Source organism: Desmodus rotundus, unplaced genomic scaffold (assembly GCF_022682495.2).
Source record: "Desmodus rotundus isolate HL8 unplaced genomic scaffold, HLdesRot8A.1 manual_scaffold_160, whole genome shotgun sequence".
Lineage (NCBI taxonomy): Eukaryota > Metazoa > Chordata > Mammalia > Chiroptera > Phyllostomidae > Desmodus > Desmodus rotundus.
Window position 1 is genome coordinate 67,100 of NW_026527215.1, and position 25,954 is coordinate 93,053.

General features: G+C 43.5%; 1 protein-coding gene across 2 annotated transcripts in view; it reads right to left on the reverse strand.

Annotated features, from left to right (window-relative positions):
• Positions 1–25,401, reverse strand: part of KLHL6 (kelch like family member 6) — a 62,270-nt gene extending 36,869 nt beyond the window's left edge. Inside the window, exons 1-2 of one of the 2 annotated variants that reach the window (XM_024560745.4) lie at positions 25,037–25,401; positions 1,866–2,031 (exon numbers count right to left, since the gene is read on the reverse strand). In XM_024560745.4, coding sequence (XP_024416513.2) covers positions 1,866–2,031; positions 25,037–25,329 — 459 coding nt within the window. In that variant the 5' untranslated portion in view covers positions 25,330–25,401. Of the gene's footprint in view, positions 1–1,865; positions 2,032–7,148; positions 7,241–25,036 lie in introns of those variants that run through there. The other variant, XM_053917724.2, reaches the window with a different exon arrangement.
• Positions 25,402–25,954: the final 553 nt, after the last annotated feature.

The window sequence follows — 25,954 nt, forward strand, 5'->3', positions numbered from 1 at the left end:
AAAATTATTAAAAACTGCATTTGAAAAAACAAACTCTGTTTCCTTTGCCTCTCATACAGGATCTCCTTTCAACCAATGGGGAAAACAGGAGACCTGGTTACTAGCCCTAACTTTGTCACTGAAGGCACATAATAAGTGCTCAATAAAATTTGTATTCATCAAGCATCTACTTTGATGTCAGACACTGTACTTGAAGCAATAAATGCTATTACTATTATTATGATGAGTGTTACCTGTCCATCTTTAGATGTCAGCAACCCTCTCTGGCCCCCAGGAAAGGAGATGAGCATGAAGATGACAATGGCAGCTGTGGCCAGATTGAGTAATGATGAATAGGGTGGTTCTTCTCAAGGTTATTGGCCATTTTAGGAGAGGCCATGCAGAGGGGGGATGCTGCCTTTTAAGAGAAGGCTCAGAAAAAGCTGTACTAGATAGAGGCCTCTCCATGACATAGGATGAATTTCCCTGAAGTTAGACTGTTGGGGTAGTGAGTGGAGGTAATGAGACAAGACAAGAGTGCTGAGCATAAAGTTACTGAGCCAATCCCTCCACATAGCAAGGGCTGTTTCCCTACCAGCCAGTAAGTACGAGTGTGTAAGCAGGTAGGGACAGAGAGAGGGCAAGGGGAGGGGTGTGTGGGTAGTAACTGACTGGAAGACACCACCAGGGAAGGTGTGACCAGCCCTGCTGGAAGGAATTTGCTTTATGTATTTAAAGTTCCCTGAGGTAACTGAGACAATAACATTGGCCACACTGCAGCATGCCATTATTTGGAATGCATCCAAGCTGTCTCCTGGTTGATTCTGCTCCCTTGTTCCACTCTTTCTCCCTTGTTAGACTTCACGGGCCCCGCACAGTTGCCCGCCTCAACAAAGATAACCGCATTGCCTCTGGTCTTGACCCCAGACTCCTCATTCCTTACCTTCCCAGACTTTGTTTTCTGTCCCCCTCAGTTGTTGACCTAGTGACGATCCAAGAGGATGCCACCACCTGAAGTCCCAAACCATGGGCAAGATCTGGCCTGGCCCTGTACTTATCATAAATGCCATCATCTTCAGTGAGACAATCTCTGTTGTAAGCCAATGGAACCAAGTTCAAAGGTAATTTTAGACCTAGTCAAAGTTGGTGACTTGAGAGGACCCCTGTGATAATTGTGGATACAACTGACATAATACACAGGTCTGATTATTCTGTGAATTAAATATAATTATAATTGGATTGAACAAACATGATCAAATGCCAACCATTAAACTTAATTCTGAGGGTTCTCTAGCTCATCTGCTATACTACCCCCCATGAGAAGTGCTCTTCTTTCACACCCACCATAAAGTGCTGACCAGGCAAGGTTCTGCTTTCCCCAGAATCTAGACACTCCTCCTCAAGAGACTGCGTGGTGTGGTGGCAAGCATGTGTCCTCTGGACTCAGAAAGCCAAGGGCTCAAATTGTAGCTTTGTCAGTATCCTCTACTTGCCGTACTTTCCCCGCCCCTAAAGTGGGGGGGGAGAGTAAGTATCTCTCTGGGTTGTGCTAAGGATTAGAAGTTAAATGCATGAACTGATGACTTCAGCCCCCGGATCCAATTAGGCCTCTATAAACTAGAGTCACTAATCCTGGAGTCAAGAACCAAGTGTAGGTAGTAGGCACCAGGCTCCGCTGGTTTCCTCTCATTAAGGAGTCACTGCCTCATCTCACCACCTCTCAGGAAATTTCCAAAGAGGCATCTTCTGACTTTCAAGTAAGCACAGGCCCAGCTAATTGTGTGTGTCTCCCAGGTACAGGCCCGGCAGCCAGTCCAGGCAGGCCTCTGGGGAACCATGCTTTCCCCTGACACAGAGGAGCACACTGCGCCTGTTTGTTCACATACCTGGAAGAGGTTAGCAGCTTCCAGGACCCGCTGGACATTCTGCTTGGTGATCAGCGCCTTGCTGGTGTAGGTGTAGTCCAGAAGAGTGTGCATGGTCTCGGCATCGACCCCTTTGATGATGATCCTCTTCTCATACTTTTCCTTTAAATCATTGCAGAACATGGCCCTGGAAGAGAAACATGAGAATGTGAGCCCAGGACTTTAAAGACCCCATTCAGAGCTGTCTGCCCCATGGAACACTTAAATGAGGTCATAAGGATGGGGCCCTAATCTCCATTTAGATTTCTAATCTAAAGTCTAATAGGATCGGTGTCATTATCAGAAAAGGAAGAGAAACCAAAACTCTCTGTCTGCCATGTGAGCACACCGTGGTCATCTATAAGCCAGGAAGAGAGTTCTCACAGAAACTGACCATGCTGGCCCCATGATCTTGGGCTTCTCGTCTCTAAAATTATGAGCACAGGTTCCTTTATCTTCCAGCCATGTCACTGAAATGGGACGGTCCCAAAGTAGAGCCCTGATGACAGAATGTACTTCCCAAAACTGGGACTTCCATTCCAATAACAGGGGACTGTACCCCCAAATCCTGCTCCTCCTCCCTTTCCCACACCTCCCATTTATCTCTGGAAATCACCCATCAGTTTCAAATTACTCGGCTAGCTGACTTTTGAACCTTTTAGCCAATGAGATCTTCTCCTTCGGGTTCCCTCTGTCTTTATCAAAAATAATCCTACTCTTCTCTCCTCCCTCCTCTTCTCTCTTCCCTTCCCTCTTTCTCCTCACAGAATATGACAGTATGGGAAAAAGAGCAAATGTGAATTCTGCAAAGTTAACAACGTTCCCAGCCTGGAACCAGAGGAGCAGTGATGTCATTTGGACAGATGACCGACTTACTAGCCACTTGCTTCAGCCATAAATCTCTCGGCCAGAGCGGGCACAGAGCTGTCTGCAGAATCACACACCTTTAAATGATGTCACGTGGGCCTCACCTTGCTGCCACCTGCCTCCATAAAGAACTCTGCCATCAAAGCAACCACACAATTTCTTCCCGGCTCAGCCTGCCTCCTGGGAAGAGTTGGATGAGCTCACTCCCTGAGCCTCCTTTGTTTGAGTTTCTAGAGCAGCATTGCTCAACACAAACATAATGAGAGCCATATGTGTCGTTGTAAATTTTCTAGTGATTTAATTTTTTAACCAGTAGAGATAAAATTAACATTAACATCTTCTATTTAAACTAATATATCTCAAGTGGTGTCATTTCAACATACAATAAAGATTTTTAAAAGTATTCACGAGATAATTTACATTCTTTTTTTTCATGCTAAGTCTTCAAAATCCTTCATGTATATTTTATACTTAAAACACATCTCAATTCAAACCAGCCAAAGTACAGATGCTTAGTAGCCACATGCAGCTCACGGCCGCTGTACTAGACAGTGCAGCTCTAGAGCATCTGTCCTGAACTCTCGTGTTGGGGCACCCAGATCTGCAGCCATCTCAGGGGGGAGAGTGAATGCCACCCACGTCAATGCCGTGTACATGAATAGATGAGGAGGACGTTCAGCAGGAAAGGGTGGGCAGTGATGATGAGGTCAAAGGAAGCTTCTGATAACTGAGGCAGCATAGTGCCGGAGTCCCACCAAGGTGAACTTTAGAAATGCTACCTCACCCACAGTGAGACTTTAAGATTAGTGAAAGGTGAATTTTGTTGAATCTGTATAATCTCAAAAATTCTAATGAAAACTGGGAAAGTCTAATGGAGAGACTTCTATTGTTAAATGAGATGGGTATGTAAACTGTCTAATTCGGCGCCTTGCACTTTGAAGGGTTGTTAAAGAAAGACTGTGGGTTTCCCATGCGGCACAGTTACTGGGGTCATCTGGGCTCTCCACCGGGATTTCACTCAGACACAGCTTCTGAGTCTCTCTTAGAATCAGTCGCTGAATAACATCCTGCCCTAACTCAGCCCCTACCTGACTGGGTGTCTGCATCCCCCAGAAGCCCACCTTCGTGAGCTAGTGATGTTTTAGGGGTGTGGGGGAAGAATGATGGGGGAGTGAAGGAGACCAAGCAAGATGAAAGTTGTATAGAAAGTCATTTTAGTCTGATCCCCCAGGGAATTGCTGGGGAACACTCTCCAGAGTTGTTCCAACAAGAGGCAAAAAAGCTGGGCTGTGATATTCCAGCACCTGCTGACAGTCTTAGCTGTGGGCCACCCCAGGAGGAGGTAAATTCTCAGCACTTCTGGGTTTCAGTGTGTGAGCATGCATGTGCCCAAGCAAAGGGCCTCTGGGAGCCTCAGGGAGGGTGGAGAGACAACTACAGTGCTGGCTTTTAGCAGGTGGAGAGGGAGCTGTGGTCTAGTCTAGGCTCTGATGCTAACTCACTATGTGACTTTGTACAAGTGAGCAAACCTCAGTTTCCTCCTCTGTGACATGGTTTAATAATAGTCCCTACCCCAAAGAATCGTTGTACCCAAAGTACCCAACACTCACTAAGGGAAGACATTTTGGACCAAATGAGAGGATCCTTGGCTGGCTGGTGGGAGATTCTTGGGGTAGGTGGGACAATCACATTCTGGGTCCAAGCCTTGACCCCCAAGTCCAGACCAGTAAGTGGATGTCAGGCATTGCACTGCTATCCACCACCCATCCAGAGTAGCTCAGGTTCAGGCTGCACACAAGCTGGTCTGGAGACATTAGCGTGGTGCCAGGCACAGAGGAGTCAATGAGAGAGTGGGAGCCAGCGCCCTAAAGACAGTCCCTCTCTGGAGGCCTTTGGCCTGCTTTGGCTCCCAAAGAGCATTTCTCCACTCTCCTCTGAGACTTTTTCTCTGATTTTCTGCCACTTAAAGACATTCTCCTGGGCCATAACCACCATGCCGAACACAGAAAACGTGGAGCTAAGGAGAAATCTATGTATTTCTCATAGATCGAAGTCTGACGCCTTTGCTGCTCTCCCAGGAGATCCATGGAAACACTGTGGCGAAGTCAGGACCCCATGGAATATACACAGCCTGGGCAAGGGGAGCCACCCCTAGCTTTCACTTTAATAACAATAATCTTTATGCTTATAGCACTTCGTAAGGCAAAAAACATTATCTTCTTTGAATATTACACCCTTTTTACAGGTGATAGACTGATGTAGAAGTTAAGAGAATTGCCCAAAACCATACAGGTTGTCAGCAATAAAATGGGAAGCAAACCCAGGACTATGGGCTCTTAGTCTGGAGCTCAACTGAGCATGAAACCAAGAAAATCAGCAGGAGTTCAGGGCTATGTTTAGGGGGGCAACTGAATGTCAGCACTGAGAGAACCAGACCAAGCTTTACTCTTTGAGAACACAGCTGGGTTAGTTGCTAACCATTTGCCCCTTAGTTTATACATGAAATAAATAAAAATTTTGTGCAGTAAAAAACACTTTCTAGCCAGACACTGACCAATTGTCATGAGACTCTTGTAAAACAGAGGTAGCTATTAAAATCCTCATTTTAGAGTAGAAACAGTCTCACCGCAGGGAACCAGCTGCCCAATACCTCAGCAGTGAGTCATCTTGGACCCCAAACTTGAGCTTGGGTGTGTGAGCTTATCTCCCACAACAGCCATGAAGACATCCAAGGGCCACGTTGCCTGGGGCTACACTCCCCTCTGAGGTCTGCAGGCCTCACCCCTCATCCCACTCAGGCCTCTGCTCAGATGTCACTTCCTCAGAATGACACTCACTGATGCTGCCCCCAATCCAAATAGTCACTCCTTAACATCTTTATCTCCTTTATTTTTTTCATAACCCTGTCATACCTTAAAATTATATTACACATCTGTTTGTTACCAGTTCAACGGTTGTCTCCCCACTAGAATGTGAGCTGAGTGAGGACATGGGTGCCGGGCTCACCAGTGCATGCCTGGCATCAGAACAGTGCCTGTAACCTAGTAGGGGCTCCATAAATATTGGGGGGGAGGTGAATAAGTGAATATGAATGAATGAACAAATGAATAAACAATGACCTTGTCTTTCCAAGTCCCTGGGTGCTTATTTTTGATAGGAATCATCTGCATCTCCAAAAATTAGCAAACACCCTCCAAAGGATGAGACTGAGGAGGCCTGCCCTGAGGGCCCTGCACCTGCACAGAGAATTCACATCACACCCTCAGGTCCAAGGCCTGGACCTTAAAGAAGACACACCCTCACTGGAACATTCCACTTACAACTTTGATGAGTTCTACATGCTCCTGCTATTCCTAAATGTCACCAGTTCAGAATTTTGGACCCATCCCAAATGCCCTGTGGCTCACCCCTCCCCAGACCTCCACACCTGCCTCTGAACTCTGTCTCCTGTACCCCTATCCCCACCACAGCCCTAAAAACCAATACCCACCTCGACCACCCCCATTATCTCCTTCCTAGACTGGCTCCACCAGCTCTGTTTCTTGCTCTGTTCTTCCCCCAAGACTTTCACCATCACAGAGAAACTATTTCCTCTGCATCAGTGAGATATTCTGGGTTGGAGTGACTGTAACATTGGTTGCAAACTGAATTAAGTTCTCCTTAAGAATATGAGTGTCCTTGTGTATACAACTGGTTTTTTAAAAAAATAATTAATTAATGTGCTGCTCAATGAACACTATTGTTAAGGAAGGATTATTGGATATAAACCTAATGTGGCCGACCAAAGGGGTTTTCAGTGCAGAGAAAGCAAGGAGTCAGCAGATACAGGGGTGACCTAGCGTGGAATGACATCACTATGATCCCCAGCACCTCCAAGCCGAAAGCTAGGACCATGAATTTTATTATGCTCACTGAGCCCCCACTTATAATTTCTTCACAAACCAAAGTTTAAGAACAGTTGCTCTAGAGAGAGGTCACCTCAGTTACCAACACAAGGGCCACTTGGCTCACCCTGAGAACGAGGACATAGACGAAGGTTCGGGTCAGGGAAACAACTGACCATGGACAGACACACCCCCGAAAGCCTTACCTCCCTGTGAGTTGTCCCTTTTCTCTTGAGATTCACTCCTCCTAGAATTTCACAAGGCCTACAGCTGCCTCCCAAATTGAGGGTGCGGGTAGGGGTGGGTAGGGACTCAAAAGGAGAAAGATCTTGTCCTGGCCACTTAAGTCTTTCTCTAACTTAGCTGCATAGACAGGAAACCCTACAGCATGTATTTAAGTAATGTAGTTCATTAGAACTAGGAGTTCTGAAACAGGATGTCGTGCCAAAGCCTTATTAGTGACAATGTACAATTCTCTGTTCTTACCTGCTATGCCCTTGTATATCTTACATACCTGTAGGGGTGCCTTCAAGGGAAGGATTTAGGGGTTCACGGCCATCTCTCTTTTCACTCCAGAGACACGACCACCTTGCACTCTGCCTTCTGCCTCCAGGCCTCCCTGAACCCTCAGCTGCTGGCTGAGTCTTTGCTCCAAGTTGAGAGAGGAGCTGGGACTCCAGAGCTACCCCCACCTCACTCTAAACATCATCAGATCTCAAAAGAACTGCCTTCTGCCAAGCTCCTTGCCCAACTCCACCAAGGACACTGCACATGCACCCTTTGAGGACCAGAATTCTAGCCATGTTCCTACAGAGCCAGAGTCCCTCCCAGCCCCACTGGCCGGTAGCTGAAGCCTCAGCATGCCATGTAACTCAATCCATCCAAGTTTATGAGAAAGAAGGGCTTGTTCTATCCTGCAAGATCAGTCAGGATAGAACATCAGTCACAGCAAAGTTCATGGCCAGGATTCAGCAATGATTCAGCCATGAAGATACAATGGGCACTTCTTGTTTTGCCTGCTCAACATCTTTCCTATTGTTTTAGTAGGAGTACTCAGATTTTCCTTTGGGAGCTATCCCTCCTCCAATATCAGTCTGGGAAATTTGGATGGAGCCAGCCCCACTTCTTAGACCATGGACGAGCGTGGTCCAAGTCACATAATATGCCCCCCAAGCCAAAGTGATTGGTTCATGGATGGGCACAAGAACAAGATGGTCCAAGCAAAACCAAATTTAGAACTTCCTCTGGAATTATGGGGAAAGAGAAGCTCTCTTCCCACTGGGATTGCTGAGCTGGGAGAGATAAAAGTTTGGAGCTGCTAGAGATCTTCCTGCCTCCATGTGTGAGGACCCTCCCTGGGAGAAAAATCAATACAGAGGAAAGTAGAGCCAAAAGATATAGAGAGAAATTGAGTCCTGATGACATTATTTGAGCAGAAAGATCCAATTAGGCCTAAACCAATACTCTTGGACTTTTAAATTATGTGAGCAAATAGTTTTTCTATGCCTGAACGAGTTTGATCTGAGTATCTGCCATTTGCAATGCGGACCCTGCCTGACACACTTGATAAGGGAAACCCTGAGTAAACACATGGGCCCAACTGCCAAAGAAGATGGTCTAAAAAATGCCAGGAAAAGAAATGTTAAAGTACTCCCAACATTGGCTTACAAGGACCTTCACAGTCTGGTTTATCCCTTTCCCTTCCCATGAGCAGCTACACTCAACAACCAGCAGTTTCCAATGTGTGCCTCTGTTTACCACAACACCTTTGGGCTCTAGACACTCTCTTGGGCCTATTTTAATGTGTATTCTCTATTAGAGTATTAAGCCTCTGAAGGGCAAGGGTTGTATTTTATTTTTCTCTTAATTCTGATGTACTGGCCCACAGTAGACACTTAATGTTTATTAGATGGATGGATGGATGGATAGGAAACAGCACATGCAATGGAGTCCTGTACTTCAAGTAGGTCAAGTGGATTTGCCTATTTTACCCCACCCTCTCCAATCACACATTTCTCCCCTAATTACCATGAGAATAAATAATGCCAAGCTCTAAGACTGAGTGACCTGGAGTGAAATGGATATGTGGAGAATTATATGATCTAATGATTCTCAGAAATGGAACCCCTGGCCCAGGATGTTTATCCTAATCTCTCAGGCCTGAGATTTTACATTATAAAACATGGAGTTGTTTCTCACCTTAATTTGCTTTTGCACATCATCCACCTTTTCGCTGGAGGTGAAACCTGACTTCCCCTAACAAAATGCCACTTCCCTTAGAACCCTCTTCAGTGATATCTGGTCTCATTCTCACTTCCCACTGGACAGGGATTAGGGTCAGCATTGTGCTTACTGTCTATTACCACATCCTGGCCAGACTATTGCTCTGGAGGCTCCTTATAACCCTCTTTTTCCCATCATTTTTTACCCCAGCCCCCCAGGACCCCATGCTGGCTTTCATATAACCTCCATGGCATTATGCAGAAATCAAGGATCAGCCTGCGCTTAGAGACTTTTATGAGCATTCCCTGATCCTGACCACTTAGAAACATGTGAAGTGGCACTGGCCCCAACCTCCACCTCCAAGTATTCAAATGTTGAGGCTTCCCAGTCATAAAAGTTACCCCTATTGTGATACATGTGTTCCAGACTTATCCCTCTGCCAGCTGCCACAGGGGAATCTAGACTGCTAGGCCTATTTTTTCATCCAGAGAAAAAGGGGAAGAAGACAGGAGATCCTCCAACCAGGGATGGAGAAACATTTTAAAGCCAGAGGTGAAAGAGCAGCCACCACAGGTTGGCCTACACTCAGAGCTGCCCAGGCCAGAGCTAGAGTTGGGGCTGAAATTCAGACCCTGCTACATGCTCCATGCCTTGCACCATAATGTGGACCATGACAATCCCCAGGGAAAGGGGTCTCTATTTCTAATTGATCTTCCCAGATAGAACTTTTAACAGTTTTAACAGAGATCTCAGCTCACTTTCCTGCTTAAAAACTCTTCCATGGCTTCCCACTGCCTATAAGATAAATTCAAACTCTTCATATTGGCCCAACAAAATATTTTCTGATCTGACCCTGTCTATCTCTTGGCTTTAAAGGATATGTGTGGACATACCCTTTACTCCAACTCTGTTCTTCTACCTATGGTTCCCATGGCTACTTTGTATGATACTTTTCCAGATGTGTTTCCTTTTGCCTGGAATGCTGCCTGCCTTCTCCCCCTCTTTTAGTCTCTTCCGGCCAATGCCTACTCATTTTTTAAAACTCTGCTAAGCTATTACTTCATTCAGGAAGCCTTATCTGACTTCTTTCTTTTCAGTCTGATTTAATAAGCAGATCTCCATCGTTGTGTTTATCACCTTGTACTGAAACACTGATTTACCTGTCCCTCTCCACTAAGTGACTGTGATTTCAAGGACAAGTGGAAACCATAACTCATTCCTCTTTGTAGACCTAACACCTGGCCTAGTGTAGGCACTTAATAAGATCATGTAAATTGAATAAATACATGCATGGATAGATAAATGGAATTCCACTAAACCCACTTGACACTACAGTACTGGAAGCTTAATATTTTGAATTGTTCCCCACACCCAGATATTTGCCCCTTAAGAGAGGTTATATGTTCCACCGTTCTTCAGTTAAAAACCTACAAATCACTGGTGGCACACTGAACAAGTGGAGAAGGAATGTAGGTTTTCATAGCAATTACTAAGAATTCTCTCCCTCTCCATATCCATTTCATTTGCAAATGAAACAGACATCTCCTGCCAACCCAGCTACTATCCTGAGCTTTAAGGATACTGCCAGTGGAGTATTCCAAGATGACTGCAGAGTAGGTGGAAGCTACACTCACCTGCTCCCTGTGCCAAACTGAATTTACAACTAAATTATAGAGCAATCAACCTAAATAACCAACTGAATGCTAGCTGAACCAAAATATTATAACCAAGGATTTACAGAAGAAGCCATATAGATACTGGTAAGAAGGGTGGACACAGAGAGGGTTGGTCCCCACACCCATGTGTGGAGGCTGAGAAGCTGGAGGAATATCTCAACTGAAAACTCCCTTCCCTGCAGGAGCTTGGGGTCTAAACCCCACATGGGGATCCCCAATCCAGACCAACAGAGAAGTGAAGAGAAGCCTGCATAGCATCTGGTGGTGAAAATCAGTGGGGATTCAGTCCACCTGGGAGAGGAGGGAATCTGCCAGAGACCCAGATGCTACCTTCCCAGGGGCAAGCACTCCTATTATTACAGCATCAACCTTGGGAGTGCACTGCCCAATCCCCCAACTATTGGCAACACCAGTCTGCCATGCTTGGATCCTACAGAGGGGCTTGTTGTCTCTACCAAGAAGTGATCTTTGGGGTGCTTTCTTCCTGGAGAAGCTCTTGGTGAAGACTCAGCCAGTGATTGAACTATGTAGCTTTGGAAATGGGAGCAACCTTCTCTAGAGTGCACAGTTTGTTGAATCACTTGGCCAGCCCCCCTGTTGAGTTTAGTCATGCAAAGGCATCAGCATGGTGCGCAGAGCTGGGACTTTCAGAGTGTGTCTTCCAGGGAGGCTTTTGTCTGGGAATCAGATAGGCAGGTGCTGGGTTGTATGTCTACATCATAGGGTGGGAGTGGCACTTCTGTCTCCCCTGTGAGCTCAGCTCATGCTATTTCAGGAGGGGAAAGAAGTGCCCTCCCCCTCCTACAAGCTTGCTGATACCACCCACAAAAAGAGACAGTTTGTATCTGCCTTCCAAGTCCCAGATACCCTACCTTGCTGAGCTCAGTTCTGCAGGGTGAAGAGAATGCTCCTCAGAGCTGAAATATCAGGAGTGTGTGTCCTTCAGGGGCTATTGTCTGGGACAGGACAAAGTTCTCAGCCCTCTCCTGGGAGCTCAGCTGGCACCACCCCCAATGGGAGATTCTTTTGATTTGTCCTCCTGAGCCCTGTGGCTCTGCCCTGCTGAAATTGCTCTTATAGAAAGGACTGTTGGCTGTACCCAACCTGAACCTGTGGCACACTCCTCCTGGGAGAGCTAAAGTTGGAGACTCTGGAAGAGACTGAGTGGTTTGACTCTGGAGTAAGATCCACTTTCTCCTCATTTGAGTGCCTGCCTGTGTGACCCCCAAGAGGGCATCCTCTAACCTCATCTTCCTGACTCTGGTAACCCTGCCCTACCATGCTTGTGACCTGTGGAAGAGTCTGTAGTCTTTCCCAGCCTGGGCACACTCAACAGTCTTTCTTTGGAAGGCTGTGAAGGAATACTAGACAACTTCAGAGGGAAGTGGAGTAGCTGACAGGTGGAGGCGGACCTCAGGGAGCTTTGGTCCTTTCATAGATATGCCCCCCAGCTTTAAGCTGGAGGAAGCCAACCCTTGTACACAGATTGCCCCCCCCCATGCACACCCAGGCCCAGTAGACACAGCCACAAATAGTAAACAGTATAGTAGCTCCAGACAGGTAGCCCAAGGCCAGTTACATCCAACGTCTGATATCAGCTTATACCTGAACCCCACTCAAGTGGACTCAGAACCAACAAAACCTGTGGTGGGCTTCAGACCATACAAGAGCTTGATGCAAGTAGCCACACAAGTGACACACTCAAAGGGGGATTCCGGAGACACTGGACTTTTTTGGGAACAATTCTGCCTTCATGGGCAACCCCTGCACAATGACTCAGACATGGTCATTTAGGTTTATATTTATAGAGAGCCAGTGAGAAAGGTTAACGTCACCAACAAAAGGGCCAACAACCTTCAAGACTCAACTACAATAGGAGAGTGTACATAACCCACAAGAAACATTCCTGGAGCACTGAGCTCAGGTGGTCAGGAAGATTGTACCACTGAACCCACAAGACATCTACATCATAAAGCCATCATAGCAAGTTTGGAAGTCATAACAAACCTACCAAATACACAAAGACAAAATGGGGGCACAAAGAAATATGCCCCAGAGAGAACCAAGATGGCGGCGTAGGTAGACACACTGCGCCTCCTCGCACAACCAGAACTGACAGAGAATCGAACAGCAAGGGGGACCAACACCAAAGAAATAGAAAATAAACATTCATCTAGACCAGTAGGAGGGGCGGAGACAGGCACCGGGGTGGAGAGGACTCGCGTGGCTGTGGCGGGACCGAGACTGGCGGAGTGTGGGACAAATGGCACAGGCAGTCTGAGCACAAGCAGACCCTGCGGCCCCACATTTGCACAGATAAATCCAGAGGGCCGGACTCAGAGTGGCGGAGAACAGGGCAGGCAGAGCAGTGGGTAGCACCCCGCGGCACCACATTCACCCACAGATAAACCGGACAAACGGTGGGGAGCGGGGAGCGAAGCAGACCGCGTAACCCAAGGTTCCAGCTCAGGGAAATAAAGCCTCAAACCTCTGATTGAAAACGCCCGTGGGGGTTGGGGCAGCAGCAGGAGAGACTCCCAGCCTCACAGGAGAGGTTGTTGGAGAGACCCACAGGGGCCTAGAGTGTGCACAGGCCCACCCACTCGGGAACCAGCACCAGAGTGGCCCAGTTTGATTGTGGGTAGTGGAGGGAAAGATTGAAAGCAGGAGGAGAGTGAGGCAGGCGCCATTGCTCCCACTCGGCCCCTCCCCCACGTAAGCGTCACAACACAGCAACCAGTGTTACCCCGCCCCGGTGAACACCTAAGGCTCCGCCCCTTAAAGTAACAGACGCGCCAAGAAAAAAAAAATGGCCCAAATGACAGAACACTTCAAAGCTCCAGAAAAAATACAACTAAGCGACGAAGAGATAGCTAACCTATCGGATGCACAGTTCAAAGCACTGGTTATCAATATGCTCACAGACTTGGTTGAATCTGTTTGAAAAACAGATGAAAAAATGAAGCCTATGCTAAGAGAAACAAAGGAAAATGTACAAGGAACCAATAGTGATGAGAAGGAAACTGGGACTCAAATCAATGGTGTGGACCAGAAGGAAGAAACAAACATCCAACCAGAAAAGAATGAAGAAACAAGAACTTGGAAAAATGAGGAGAGGCTTAGAAACCTCCAGGACACCTTGAAACGTTCCAACATCCGAATTATAGGGGTGCCAGAAGGAGAAGAGGAAGAACAAAAAATTGAAAACTTATTTGAACAAATAATGAAGGAGAACTTCCCTCATCTGGCAAAGGAAATAGACTTCCGGGAAGTCCAGGAGGCTCAGAGAGTCCCAAAGAAGCTGGACCCAAGGAGGAACATGCCAAGGCACATCATAATTACCTTACCCAAGATTAAATGCAAGGACCTACATCCAAGATTACTGTATCCAGCAAAGATATCATTTAGAAGGGAAGGGAAGATAAAGTGCTTCTCAGATAAGGTCAAGTTAAAGAAGCTCATCATCACCAAGCCCTTATTATATGAAATGTTAAAGGGAGTTACCTAAGAAAAAGAAGATCAAAAATAGGAACAGTAAAAATGACAGCAAACTCACAGTTATTAACGGCCACACATAAAACAAAAATGAGAGCAAACTAGGCAAACAACTAGAACATGAGGGTTGTCAATAAGGGAGTGGGAGGGGGAGAGGGGGGTAAAGGTACAGAGAATAAGTAGCATAGATGATAGGTGGAAAATAGACAGGGGGAGGGTAAAAATAGTGTAGGAAATGTAGAAGCCAAAGAACTTATAAGTATGACCCATGGACATGAACTATAGGGGGGGAATGTGGGAGGGAGGGGGGTGGGCAGGATGGAGTGGGGTGGCGGGGGAAATGGGACAACTGTAATAGCATAATCAATAAATATATTAAAAAATAAATAAAATAAAGGTGAGATCATATGGTAAAAAAAAAAAAAAAGAAAAAAGAAATATGCCCCAAATGAAAGAACAAGAGAATTCCCCAGAAAAAAAGAATCAAATGAAATGGAAGCAACCAAGATACCAGATGCAGAGTTTAAAACAATGGTTATAAGGATGATCAAAGACCTTAAGGAATGGATGATCTCAGTGGAAACTTAAACAAAGAGATGGTAATCATTAAAAAAGAAATAGAAACTATAAAAAAGGTTAGGAGTGAAGAATATAATACCTGCAATGAAGATTACACTAGAAGAAATCAATAGCAGATTAGATGAAGCAGAGGACTGAATCAGCAATTTTGAAGACAAGATAACAGTAAGCACCTAAGAAGAGGATCAAACAGAAAAGAAAATATTAAAAAGTGAGAAAAGTCTAAAGGACCTCTGGAACAACACCAAACATAAAAACATCCATTTCATAGGGGTACCAGAAGGAAAAAGGATTGAGCAAGGGATAGAGAACCTGTTTGAAGAAATAATGGCTGAAAATTTTCCTAAGCTAGTGAAGGAAAGTCACACAAGTTCAGGAAGCACAGAGAGTTCCAATCAAGATGAACCCAAGGAGAAACACACCAACACACATCATGATTAAAATGGCAAAGGTTAAAGACAATGGGAGAATCTTAAAGGCAGCAAAAGAAAGACAATTAGTTACCTATAAAGGAGCTCCCATAAGGCTGTCAGTTGATTTCTCAACAAAAACACTTCAGGTCAGAAAGGATTGGCATGAAATAATCAAAGTGATGAAAAGCAATGTCCTACAACCAAAGCTACTCTGTCTGGCAGGGCTATCATTTAAAATTGAAGGCAAAATGAAAAGCTTCCCAGATGGAAAAAAAGTTAAAAAGCTAAAGGAATTTATCACCACCAAACCAGTATTGCAAAAAAAAAAAAAAAAGTTAAAGGGTCTGCTTGAAGAAGAGAAAATAAGAAAATGAGAAGAACATAGAAAACAAAAGAGAGACACACACACACACACAAAATAAGTCTTAACAGAGACTAAAATCTTATCAAGAATCTTCTCTGACCAAAATGGTATGCAATTAAAAATTAGTTACAATTTAAGAAACTAAAAAACATTCAAACACATGTTATTAAACAATGAATGGGTTAATGATGAGATCAAATAAGAAATCAAAGTTACCTGGAAACAAATGAAAATAAACACACAACAATCCAAAATCTATGGGACATGAGAAAGCAGTCCCAAGAAGAAAGTTCATAGCATTACAGGCCTATCTCAAGAAGCAAGAAAAATCTCAAATAAAAGATCTAAGCCTCCAGCCGAGAAAACCAGAAAAAGAACAACAAAGCCCTGAGTGAGTAGAAGGAAGGAAATAATAAAGATTAGAGCAGAAATAAATGACATAGAGACTAAATGAACAACACAAAAGATCAATGAAACCAAGAGCTGGTTCTTTGAAAAGATAAACAAGATTGACAAACCTTTAACCAGACCGTCAAGAAAAAAAGAGAAAGGACCTACATAAATAAAATCAGAAATGAAAGAGAAATAACAACTGGCATCACAGAAATATAAAGGATTGTAAAAAACAAATACTATAAACAACTATATGCCAACAAATTAGACAACTTGGGCAAAATGGATAAACTGCAAAAACATCATCAAGTGGGCTTTATTCTGGAGATGCAAAGTTGGTACAATATTTGCAGATCAATAAATGGAATATATCACATAAATAATGATGCATGAAAATTACATGGTTATATCAATAGATGCAGAAAAAGCATTTGATAAAATCCAGCACCATTTATGATAAAAACTTCCAGCAATGTAAGAATAAAAGGATCATACTTCAACATCATAAAGGCCATATATGACAAACCCACTGCCAACATCATACTCAGTGGGTAAAAGCGAAAAGCATTTCCCTTAAGTTCAGGAACAAGGTAGGGATGTCCACTTTCACCACTCTTATCAATATGGTCTGGAAGTCCTAGCCACAGCAATCAGGCAAGAAGAAATAAAAGGCACCCAAGTTGGAAAGGAGGAAGTAAAACTGTCATTATTTGCAAATGATGTGATATTGTATATAGAAAACCCTAAAGACTCCACCAAAAAACTACTAGATCTAATAAATGACTTCAGCAAAGTAGCAAGATGCAAACTTAATATTCAGAAATCGGTGACATTTTTATACACCAATAATTAACTATCAGAAAGAGAAATTAAGAAAACAATGCCATTTACTATTGTGATAAAAAAAATAATAAGGTATCCAGGGATAAACTTAACTGAGGAGATAAAAGATGTCTACTTAAAAAATTATAAGATACTGAAGAAAGAAACCGAGGAAGTTACAAATAAGTGGAAGCATACACCCTGTTCATGGATAGGAATAATTAACATCATTGAAATGTCCATACTACTCAAAGAAATCTACAGATTCAAACCAATTCCTATCAAGCTACTAATGGCATATCTCACAAGTCTAGAACAAATATTCCAAAAATCTATATGAAACCACAAAAGATCCCAAATAGCTTCAGAAATCTTGAGAAAGAAGAACAAAGTTGAAGGTGTCACAATACCTGATATCAAACTATACTACACGCCATAGTAATCAAAACAGCATGGTATTGGCACAAAAACTGGTATATAGATCAATAGAACAGAATAGACAGCCCAGAAATAAACCCACAGCTTTATGGTAAATAATATCTGACAAAGGAGGCCAGAGCATACAATGGAGTAACAACAACTTTTGCAATAAATGGTGTTGGGAAAACTGGACAGATACATGCAAAAAAATGAAACTAAACCACCAGTTTACACCATACACAAGAATCAATTCACAATCTATTAAAAACTTAAATGTAAGTCGCAAAATCATTAAAGTCCTAGAAGAAAACACAGGCAGTAAAACTTCAGACATTCCTCACAGCAATATTTTTGCCTATATATCTCCTCTGGCAAGGGAAACAAAGGAAAATAATAAACAAATGGGACTACATTGAACTAAAAATGCTTTTGGACAGTAAAAGAAACCATCAACAAAATGAAAAGGGAATCCACTGAATGGGAAAACATATTTGCCAATGATACATCTGATAAGAGATGAATTTCCAAAATACATAAAGGACTTATACAACTCAATACCAAGAAGACAAACAAACCCCCCCCCCCACAAATAGGCAAAGGTCCTGAATAGACACTTCTCCAAAGAGGACATACAGATGTCCAATAGACATGAAAAACTGTTCAATGTCAGTAATCATCAGAGAGATGCAAATTAAAACCACAATGAGGTATCATCTCATGCCTGTCAGAATGGCTATCATCAACAAATCAACAAACAAGTGCTGGTGAGGATGGGGAGAAAAGGGAACCCTCGTGCACTGTTGGTGGGAATGCAGACTGGTGCAGCCTCTGTGGAAAACAATATGGAGTTTCCTCAAAAAATCAAAAATGGATCTGCCTTTTGACCCAGATATCCCACTTCTGGGAATATATCCTAAGATCCCAAAACACCAATTCAAAAGAATTATACAACACAATGTTCATTGCGGCATTATTTAAAATAGCCAAGATCTGGAAACATCCCAAGTGCCCATCAGTAGATGAGTGGACAAAAAACTGTGGTACATTTACACAGTGGAATACTACTCAGCCATAAAAAATGGAAATCTTGCCTTTGATGACAGTATGGATGGACCTGGAGATTATTATGCTAAGTGAAATAAGCCAGATAGAGAAAGACAAATGCCATATGATATCACTTATATGTGGAATCTAATGAATAAAATAGACTGATGAACAAAATAGAAAGAGGCATGGATACATGAAATGTGCTGACAGCTGTCAGAGCAGGTGGGGTGGAAGACTGGATGAAAGAAGGATTAAGCAAAAAAAAAAAAAAACACCCATACAATACACAGATGCAGACAACAGTGTTGTGATGGGCAGAGGGAAAGGAGGGGGGTAGGTAGAGGTGGGCTAAGTGGGGCAGAATAGCACGGAAAGAGATTTTGCGTGGGGTGATGGGCACACGATGCAGTGTACAGATGATGTTTTGTTGAGTTGTACACTGGAAACTTGTATAGTTTTGTGAACCAATGTCAGCCCAATAAACTCAATTTTTAAAAAATACTGCCAATCACCTAAAGCTTTGCTCAATTTCCTAATCTCCATTTCTTTTTTGTCCTGTTTGTGTATGCATGTGTGTTATATCCATTAACTCCACCTTCCAAGAATTATTCACTGAACATCTGCCCCTCCCCTATTTCCTCAACATCAAAATGTCCTTGATATCTGGTCCCTTACAAGCCTGAGCTAACTCTACAATAACGTATCATGATCTCTTGAATGCCAGTAAGCTCTTACTCATCCCTCAAACTGAATCATTATATGTAAACCTGCTGGTAGTTAATTTTTATAGCTCATCAGAAAGAGTTATGATGCAACTTTTGGTTTAATTGTGTTTTAAAATTATAGCAGTATCAGTACTCATGTAATTATTGTGGCCTTAGAGCCTTCCACAAAAATTAATGCAATAACAAAATGCCTACCCTTAGCTGGCATAGAGCACATAGGTTGCCTAAATAATATTTTTTCATAGCAAGGGAGACTTATCTGTATAGAGAAATGGCCTCTCCAAAAGAACTTAAGATGGCTTATGCTAAAACAGCAGAGGTATGATAAATTACAAAACAACAACAAAAAATAAGAAGGTAAGAAATATGTAATTAAAGTAGGAGGATAATATAATATGGAAATCTAGACTGAGAAAAGCCAATGTATTGAGCTTCCTGACAGCCAAAGCAAAAACAGAAATACAATAAATTGGCTAATAAAAGAAAATAAACCAGGATTTGCTATTTCTCTTTAATGAACACTAATTTTTCCTTTTGTTTAATGCCTTCCCCTTCTGGGAAATGCTCTGGTTCAAGTGGTATATACATACACACTCTCACACCTTTGGCCAAAGGAGTACTCCTAAACTCAGCCTGGCTGATTATTGTGCCCCACCTCCCTGACACAGTGATTGGTATGAGATTGGATAATTGAATGGAGCTGGGCCAATCAGAGCCTTTCCTGGGCCTTTCAAACTGAAGCTAGCCCTTCAGTCTCTCTCTGGAACCGAAGTCTCAGAACTGCCAACAGGCTAATTCCCAAGTATGTAGCAGATCCAAGTCCCACCTGAGAGAGAGACTGAGTGAAGGTGGTGAGAAAGCCCCCTGACTGCATTCAAGGCCCTGGTTCCTCTTCCCTCTGGGCTCTGCTGCTTTCTGGCCCTTCCTATGATTCGGTTATGTGGCCGAATACCTTCCTCTTTTGCCTAGGCTGATTTGACTTGAGTTCCTATCCCTTAGAACAAAAGAATGCTGACTAATACAGAACATTGAGCAATGTGATGGATGCTGAGTTCCAAGACAGTTTTACCAAAAGCACAGATGTTCTGCATAGGGCCAGCTCTTCCCATGAGTGTTTGATGTTTTCTACATGAGAATCTAGTTCTGTAAAGGCATTTTCATGCAGGAAGAGTTACATATCCATGCACTTCATGCAGGGATAAAGCTCAGAACTTGATATGTTAATGATGAAAGTAGTTCTCTGTTGTATTTTAGTTGAGAGCTGCATGGAACGTTATTCAAAACAGGAGAACAGATTTCCTGGTCTTAATTGAAAGAAGATTCACATGCCCTAGATATCAGGAACGGAGATGACATTTTATTGAAAATTCAAAGGATCTGACTGTGCTATCCTGGGGCAGCAACCCCCATCAAGAAGAACATTTTTTAGGATTGGAAGGCAGATAAGGGATTGTAGATCAATAGTACTTAATTATTAACCACTATATTGGTTCTGCCAAGAGGAAAATATTAAAAGTATAAAATACAGAGCCCAATGCTAGAAGTACAGTTAATAGTTCACTAGAGTTACCAACTGTAGCAGCAGAAATCCTCAACCGCTATGCCATTATCTAGGTTTTGATCCAGACCCAGACAGCCTTTAATTCATTCTTGTTCTCCTTTGCACTCATTCTATCATCTACACTTGCTGGCTCCTTTTTAGACATCTTACACATGATGCAAAAAAAGGAAAGAATTACAACATCTAAACACAGCTTAAGAATAACCTCTCTCCCACATTCCTGCCATCCAGGAATTGGTTAATATATAATAATGATTCATAGATTGCGCCCACGTTGCCCTTCCCATTCTTGGCCTTATGTTTGATTTCTGTATAAAGTAGTCAAAGTCCTCTCATCACAGCCTCAGGGAATCAGACCAAGAGACTGAGGTGTTGAGATACAAGGCAGGGGCCATGCCCAGGCAGGGATTTCAGCATCGGCAACTACAAAGGAATTCACGTTAACTCAGACTCAGCCTGGGAGCTTTTACATGCGTGTAGAAGGGGCCAGTCATCAGTAAAACAGAGAAGCCTGATGAGTCCTCCCTTTACTACCTCCAATCCTGGGAATCACAACACCATTGTTCTCACGTGTCAACATCATGTAGGGAGTGTGCCAGATTCTTCAGTGAGCTGCTCCCCCATCAAATGGAGAGAACCACTGGTGTAAATGGAGGTCCTCTGGGAGGTGGGCTCACTATGCAGGATAAACAAACCCTTCCCATGACTTCGATATGGGGACCCGTCCAAAGGCATAGCACAAGTGACAGCTTTGTTAGTAGTCTTATAAAAGACACTAGTAGTCTTATAAATTTTTAAAACTATTAACATGAATGTTAAATCTATGCTTTCCTCAATGCCATGAAAATATTTGGACTCTGACATTGTGGGGTTTGACATTTAAATGTATGTTGTGAGCTACCTTCAAAGCTTTATTCACCCTTACCCTTTTCTCAGTCTCAAATCTTCCTATTTTCCCAACTTCCTCATTCCACTTAAAACTTTTAAACAGTCCCCCAAAGGGAACTGCAATGTCTGAGTTACGAATATAGCCCCTGTTTACAGCCACCCTGTTTTCACATGCAGCTAGACGAGAGCTGGGCAGCAGGTCCAGAGAATGTGTGTAGGATGACAGAAGTGAGGAAGATTCTGGGGGGAAATGCAACTGGTGGATTTTCAGATGCATTGGACCACATGGAAAATTATTATGGAGAGGCTGTGAGTTAAAGATGTCCCGAAATCAAGTGGAAAAAGTGAATTATGAATTTCAGGAAAGGCAAAGGGTTTACAAGAAAGGAAATATAATCATATCACACAATTGGGCTCAACAGGAAACACTGTTTTCATAGATATAATGTAAACTATTAATGTAAATTTATCAAAAATGTGATAACACTATACGAGAGATTATAGAGAAGGAATATATATGGTAAGAGAGTTATATAGAAGTACTGAGTCCTTATCAGACATACGAGAAATTCATGTGTCTAACACTGAGAAATCAAGAAAGAGACATATAAGCATATTTTGTGGAAATATAAATATAATAGAAGAAACAGATAAATGATGAAAATGGTAGGGTCTGGTGAGCAAGGCTTAAGGGTAGAGAAGGTAAAGATAAATTTTTGTTTTTCATTATAAGCCTTTAAATACTATTTGACTCTGATACTATTTGCACGTGTTATTTTGATAAAAAATAAATTTTAATTTTTTTAAATACATGTGAAAATTTGAAAGACCATGAACAGATAGCTCACAGGAAAAGAACTGAAGACCTTATTTAAAATAAGAGAAATGCAAATTAAAACCAATTTGAGATCCTCCTCCTCATCGATCAAATTGGGAAAGATCCAAGTTTGAGGCCATCCTCTTTTGGCAAGGCTGTGGGAAGGACAAAATGATCGAACCCCTATCCAGGAGAATCAGGCAATATCTGTTAAAACTGCGGTGCATTTCTCTCTGACTCAGCAAACCCTGTTCTAGAAATGCACACCAGGCACGCTCGCATGCCTATGAAATGGCATACATGTAAGGTTATTCATTACAACACTTTCAAAAGCAAAGGATTAAAAAGAATCCAAATGTCTTTCAATAGGTGATTGGTTAAATAAATGGTTCAATCACTTAATGGAAAAGATTTATATTGTCAATGAACAAAGATTAAAAGGAAACCTACATAATTTTACCAGCAGCCGCGGGCCCTCCAAAACTCAGAGGCTCTGTGTCGGAAGCCTCTCAGACAGAGCAGACTCCCCGCCCTGCCAAAGTCTGAGCCTAAAGGGAACTTGGCTCTCCGCCCCTTTCTGAATCTTAGAAACAAAGCAAGACTGGTGGTGGGTGAAGCAACGTCAGAGTTAATGTCAGTCCTAGGTTCAAATCCCTCTTTTTAAAAAAATTTTTATTTGATTTATAGAGAGATAGAAGAAGGGAAGGAGAAGGAGGAGAGAGAGAGAGAGAAACATAGGTTTGTTGTCCTACTTCTTCATGCACTCATTAGTTGATTCTTGCCCTTGCCCTGGCCAGGGATAGAATCCTCAACCTTGGCCTATCAGGCCCATGATCCAACCAACTCGGCAAGGGCTCAAATCCCTCTTGGCCACTTAGTTAACTGACACACTTGGACTTAGGTTTCTCATCTGTAAATGGGAATAAAATTCCCTACCTCCTAGAGCGTGTGTGACACTGGGGGCATAGGGCCTGGCCCACAATGAGTGCTCAAAAAGAGAGGTTATTATTAATAGTGCTGCTGGAAAAAGGAATCCTGTGTCCAGGATTAATGTGTTCGTGAGAGGAGGACAATCATCCTGGAAATGCCAAGATAAGAATCAAAAGTCACGGGAGAAAAGAATAGGAATTTCCCTTCATGACCAGGCAGTTTGGGAAGAGATTGTTCAGCCACAGGCAGAAACATGCACCACGTGGGCGCCCCCAGCTTCTCACTGCAGCCACCTCCTCTCAGGACTGGCAGAGACTTCCCTTCCCTAAATACTCTACATCAGCAGGAATAGGGGGACGGAGCCCACACACCGTGTGTTTGGGACGAGAAACCCGAGGGCCACAGAAGCCAGTGATGTACTCGAGAGAGCACAGCCAGCGGTCCCCGTTCCACAGCCAGGAGGAGCCACTAACAAAATTACTAATCAGGCATACATTTTACGGTAGCAGTTTTTCAGGGATTCAAAACAGAAAGAATAAATCTAAAAGTGAGTACTCAGGTCACTGAGCCACGCTGACTTCCATTCACTTCTGAGTGGGATTCTGATCAGTGTGAAAGCACATGGTCAATATTGGTGGAGTAAGTAATGTGTGTATCATGCCAACCCATCTTTATGGCTGCACCTATGCTTTCCCTTCTATATACAATACTTCCTGTGGAATGAAGCCCCCAAGTGTAGTGGCAGTTTGTATTGCGATAAAAACAAGCATTTCTAGAATGTGCCCAGCCCCTGCTCCAGCAGTGACTACACATGTAATATTGGGTTTCCATTTCCTCATCTGTAAATGGGAATATCAGCCACCTTCATCAAGCTGTTGCAAAAACAAAACCAGTTAAGGATGTCTGGCCCTTAGCAAGCACCACTTCCTGCAAACCCAGATCTCCCCTTGCCTTGTCTGCATGTGGGACCTTACCAGTTCCACAATGCCTCCTGCCCTGCTCTTTGAATTCCAAAGAAAAATGTTCCCGTATGCACAGAAAGAGAGAGAGAGAAGAAAGAATGAATAATTTTCATGATATTTATAAAGTTAGCTTTTAATTTCCTCAGCCAGAATCAAGAGTTAAGTATAACCTCAGTGATAAAAATTGAGAAAGGTGTTTCTTTTTCAAATTTCCCCAAAACCTTCTTCATCCACATTTCCCTTGGGGACTGGTTCCCACCATGTCTACATCAATCTGGAACACGCTGGAGCCAGCTGTACTCACTGGGTTCCCAATTCCCCCACATTCCTACCCCAGGCACAGCTCATGGTAAAGACTCAATGAATGGTTCTCAGCTGCACAAAGCAGAATGAGGGGACAAATTTCAGCAGAGATATGGTGAGCATCTACTATATGCTAGGCTCTGTGTGCAAGACTTCTCACACTTAATTATCACAACAACCCCGAGAGGTAGTCATTGTTATTCCCATCCTACAGATGACAAAACAGAAACTCAAAGCATGGAGTGCATAAAGCCCCGTGGTCAGGAACGGGCAGAGTGGGGTGGAACCCAGGCCTCTGAGTCTGTTGTAACTAGGAGCCTCTACCTTCTAAAGCATATTTGTAACAGCTTTCCCTTTTCTCCCACCCCCTCGGCACAAACAGAAACCCCTAATTTTCAGCAAGTCATTTGATAACTTCAAAAGAGGAGCCACATCCTTTTCTCCACCTCCATTGGTGAACAAAGGCAACATCATGTTTCCAACACACTAGTCAGACCAAAGGGGAAAAAAATCCCCATGACTTTAGATTTTCCATCCTTTGGAACAAGGACATTTCACACAGAAGATTTATCATAATGTACAAATGTTGCTTTTAAATAACACCAATCTCTTTTGATATAGCTTAAATCCTAAAATCTAAGGTTGAATCGCTTCCTTTCTTGCATCTTGAATAAATATACAAACCATAAATGCGACAGTCCACTGGTTAAATTGGGCTCTCCCAACAATACAGAGATGCCTGACAACTTGCACCCAATTTGATTCCGGTCGTAGGTGTGCTGACCTGAAATAGTTGCTGGCCGCAGCAAGCACCACGCGGTGGCAGGAGAATTCCTGAATGTCCACACACAAGATGACATCTGTCAGAGAGTTTTCCACGCGGAGGGTCTCCAGGCCATTCTGCAGAATTAAGGACAGTCCCGTGTCGTCAAATTTTACCTTGTCCCCATTTAAGATTTCTACCAGGTCTCCCCTTTTCTGGGAGGGTTCATCTGTGGGAGGTGCCAGGGGCCCTTCCAGACTCTTCTCTACCACGTCGCCCATAGTCCAGGCACCCCTTTGTCCTGCCATTAACATCCAGACTGAAGGAGCGCCCAAGTTTCAGGCAGGTCACATTGCAGAAGCAGAGCGGATTTCCTGTGCAGGGCGCTCCACTTATCACCAGCTGTCACACACACATAACAGGAAGTCTTGCACTTTCTCATCCTGTTACTACAAACGCCAATAACTTCTATTCTTCTTCTTTCTGCGAATATTCACAAGGGTAGAAATTACTTAGAAAGGGTGTGTAGGAAGGGGCTCCGGGAGAGAAAGAGTGGCTTCTCAGAGTCTGCTATTCGTGTTGTGCAGTTATTTTGGTCCACTTCCCCCCTCATATCCGTGAGCAGGAAGCCTCTGGTTCTGGTTATTACATTGGTACTCCTGGTGCTTCTATAACTGAAATTGTCCGCGATGGAATGGGCAGGGGGCATTCTATTGTACAATCCCCCTCCCTCCTCCCAGGAGTCTGATCCCCCGCAGAGCCCCTAGGGAACCTTGGAAAGCATACGTATCTCTGGCATTCTCAGTTCTATCAGCGCTTCACACTTTCTGTCTTTGTCTTACTCCCCGAGCAGGGGAAACAATGGCATGGCAAATATTAATGTCCCCCACCCCCTTTCCCAAAATGTCTATTGTTTCAGATAGGCCTGTGGGGGCAGAG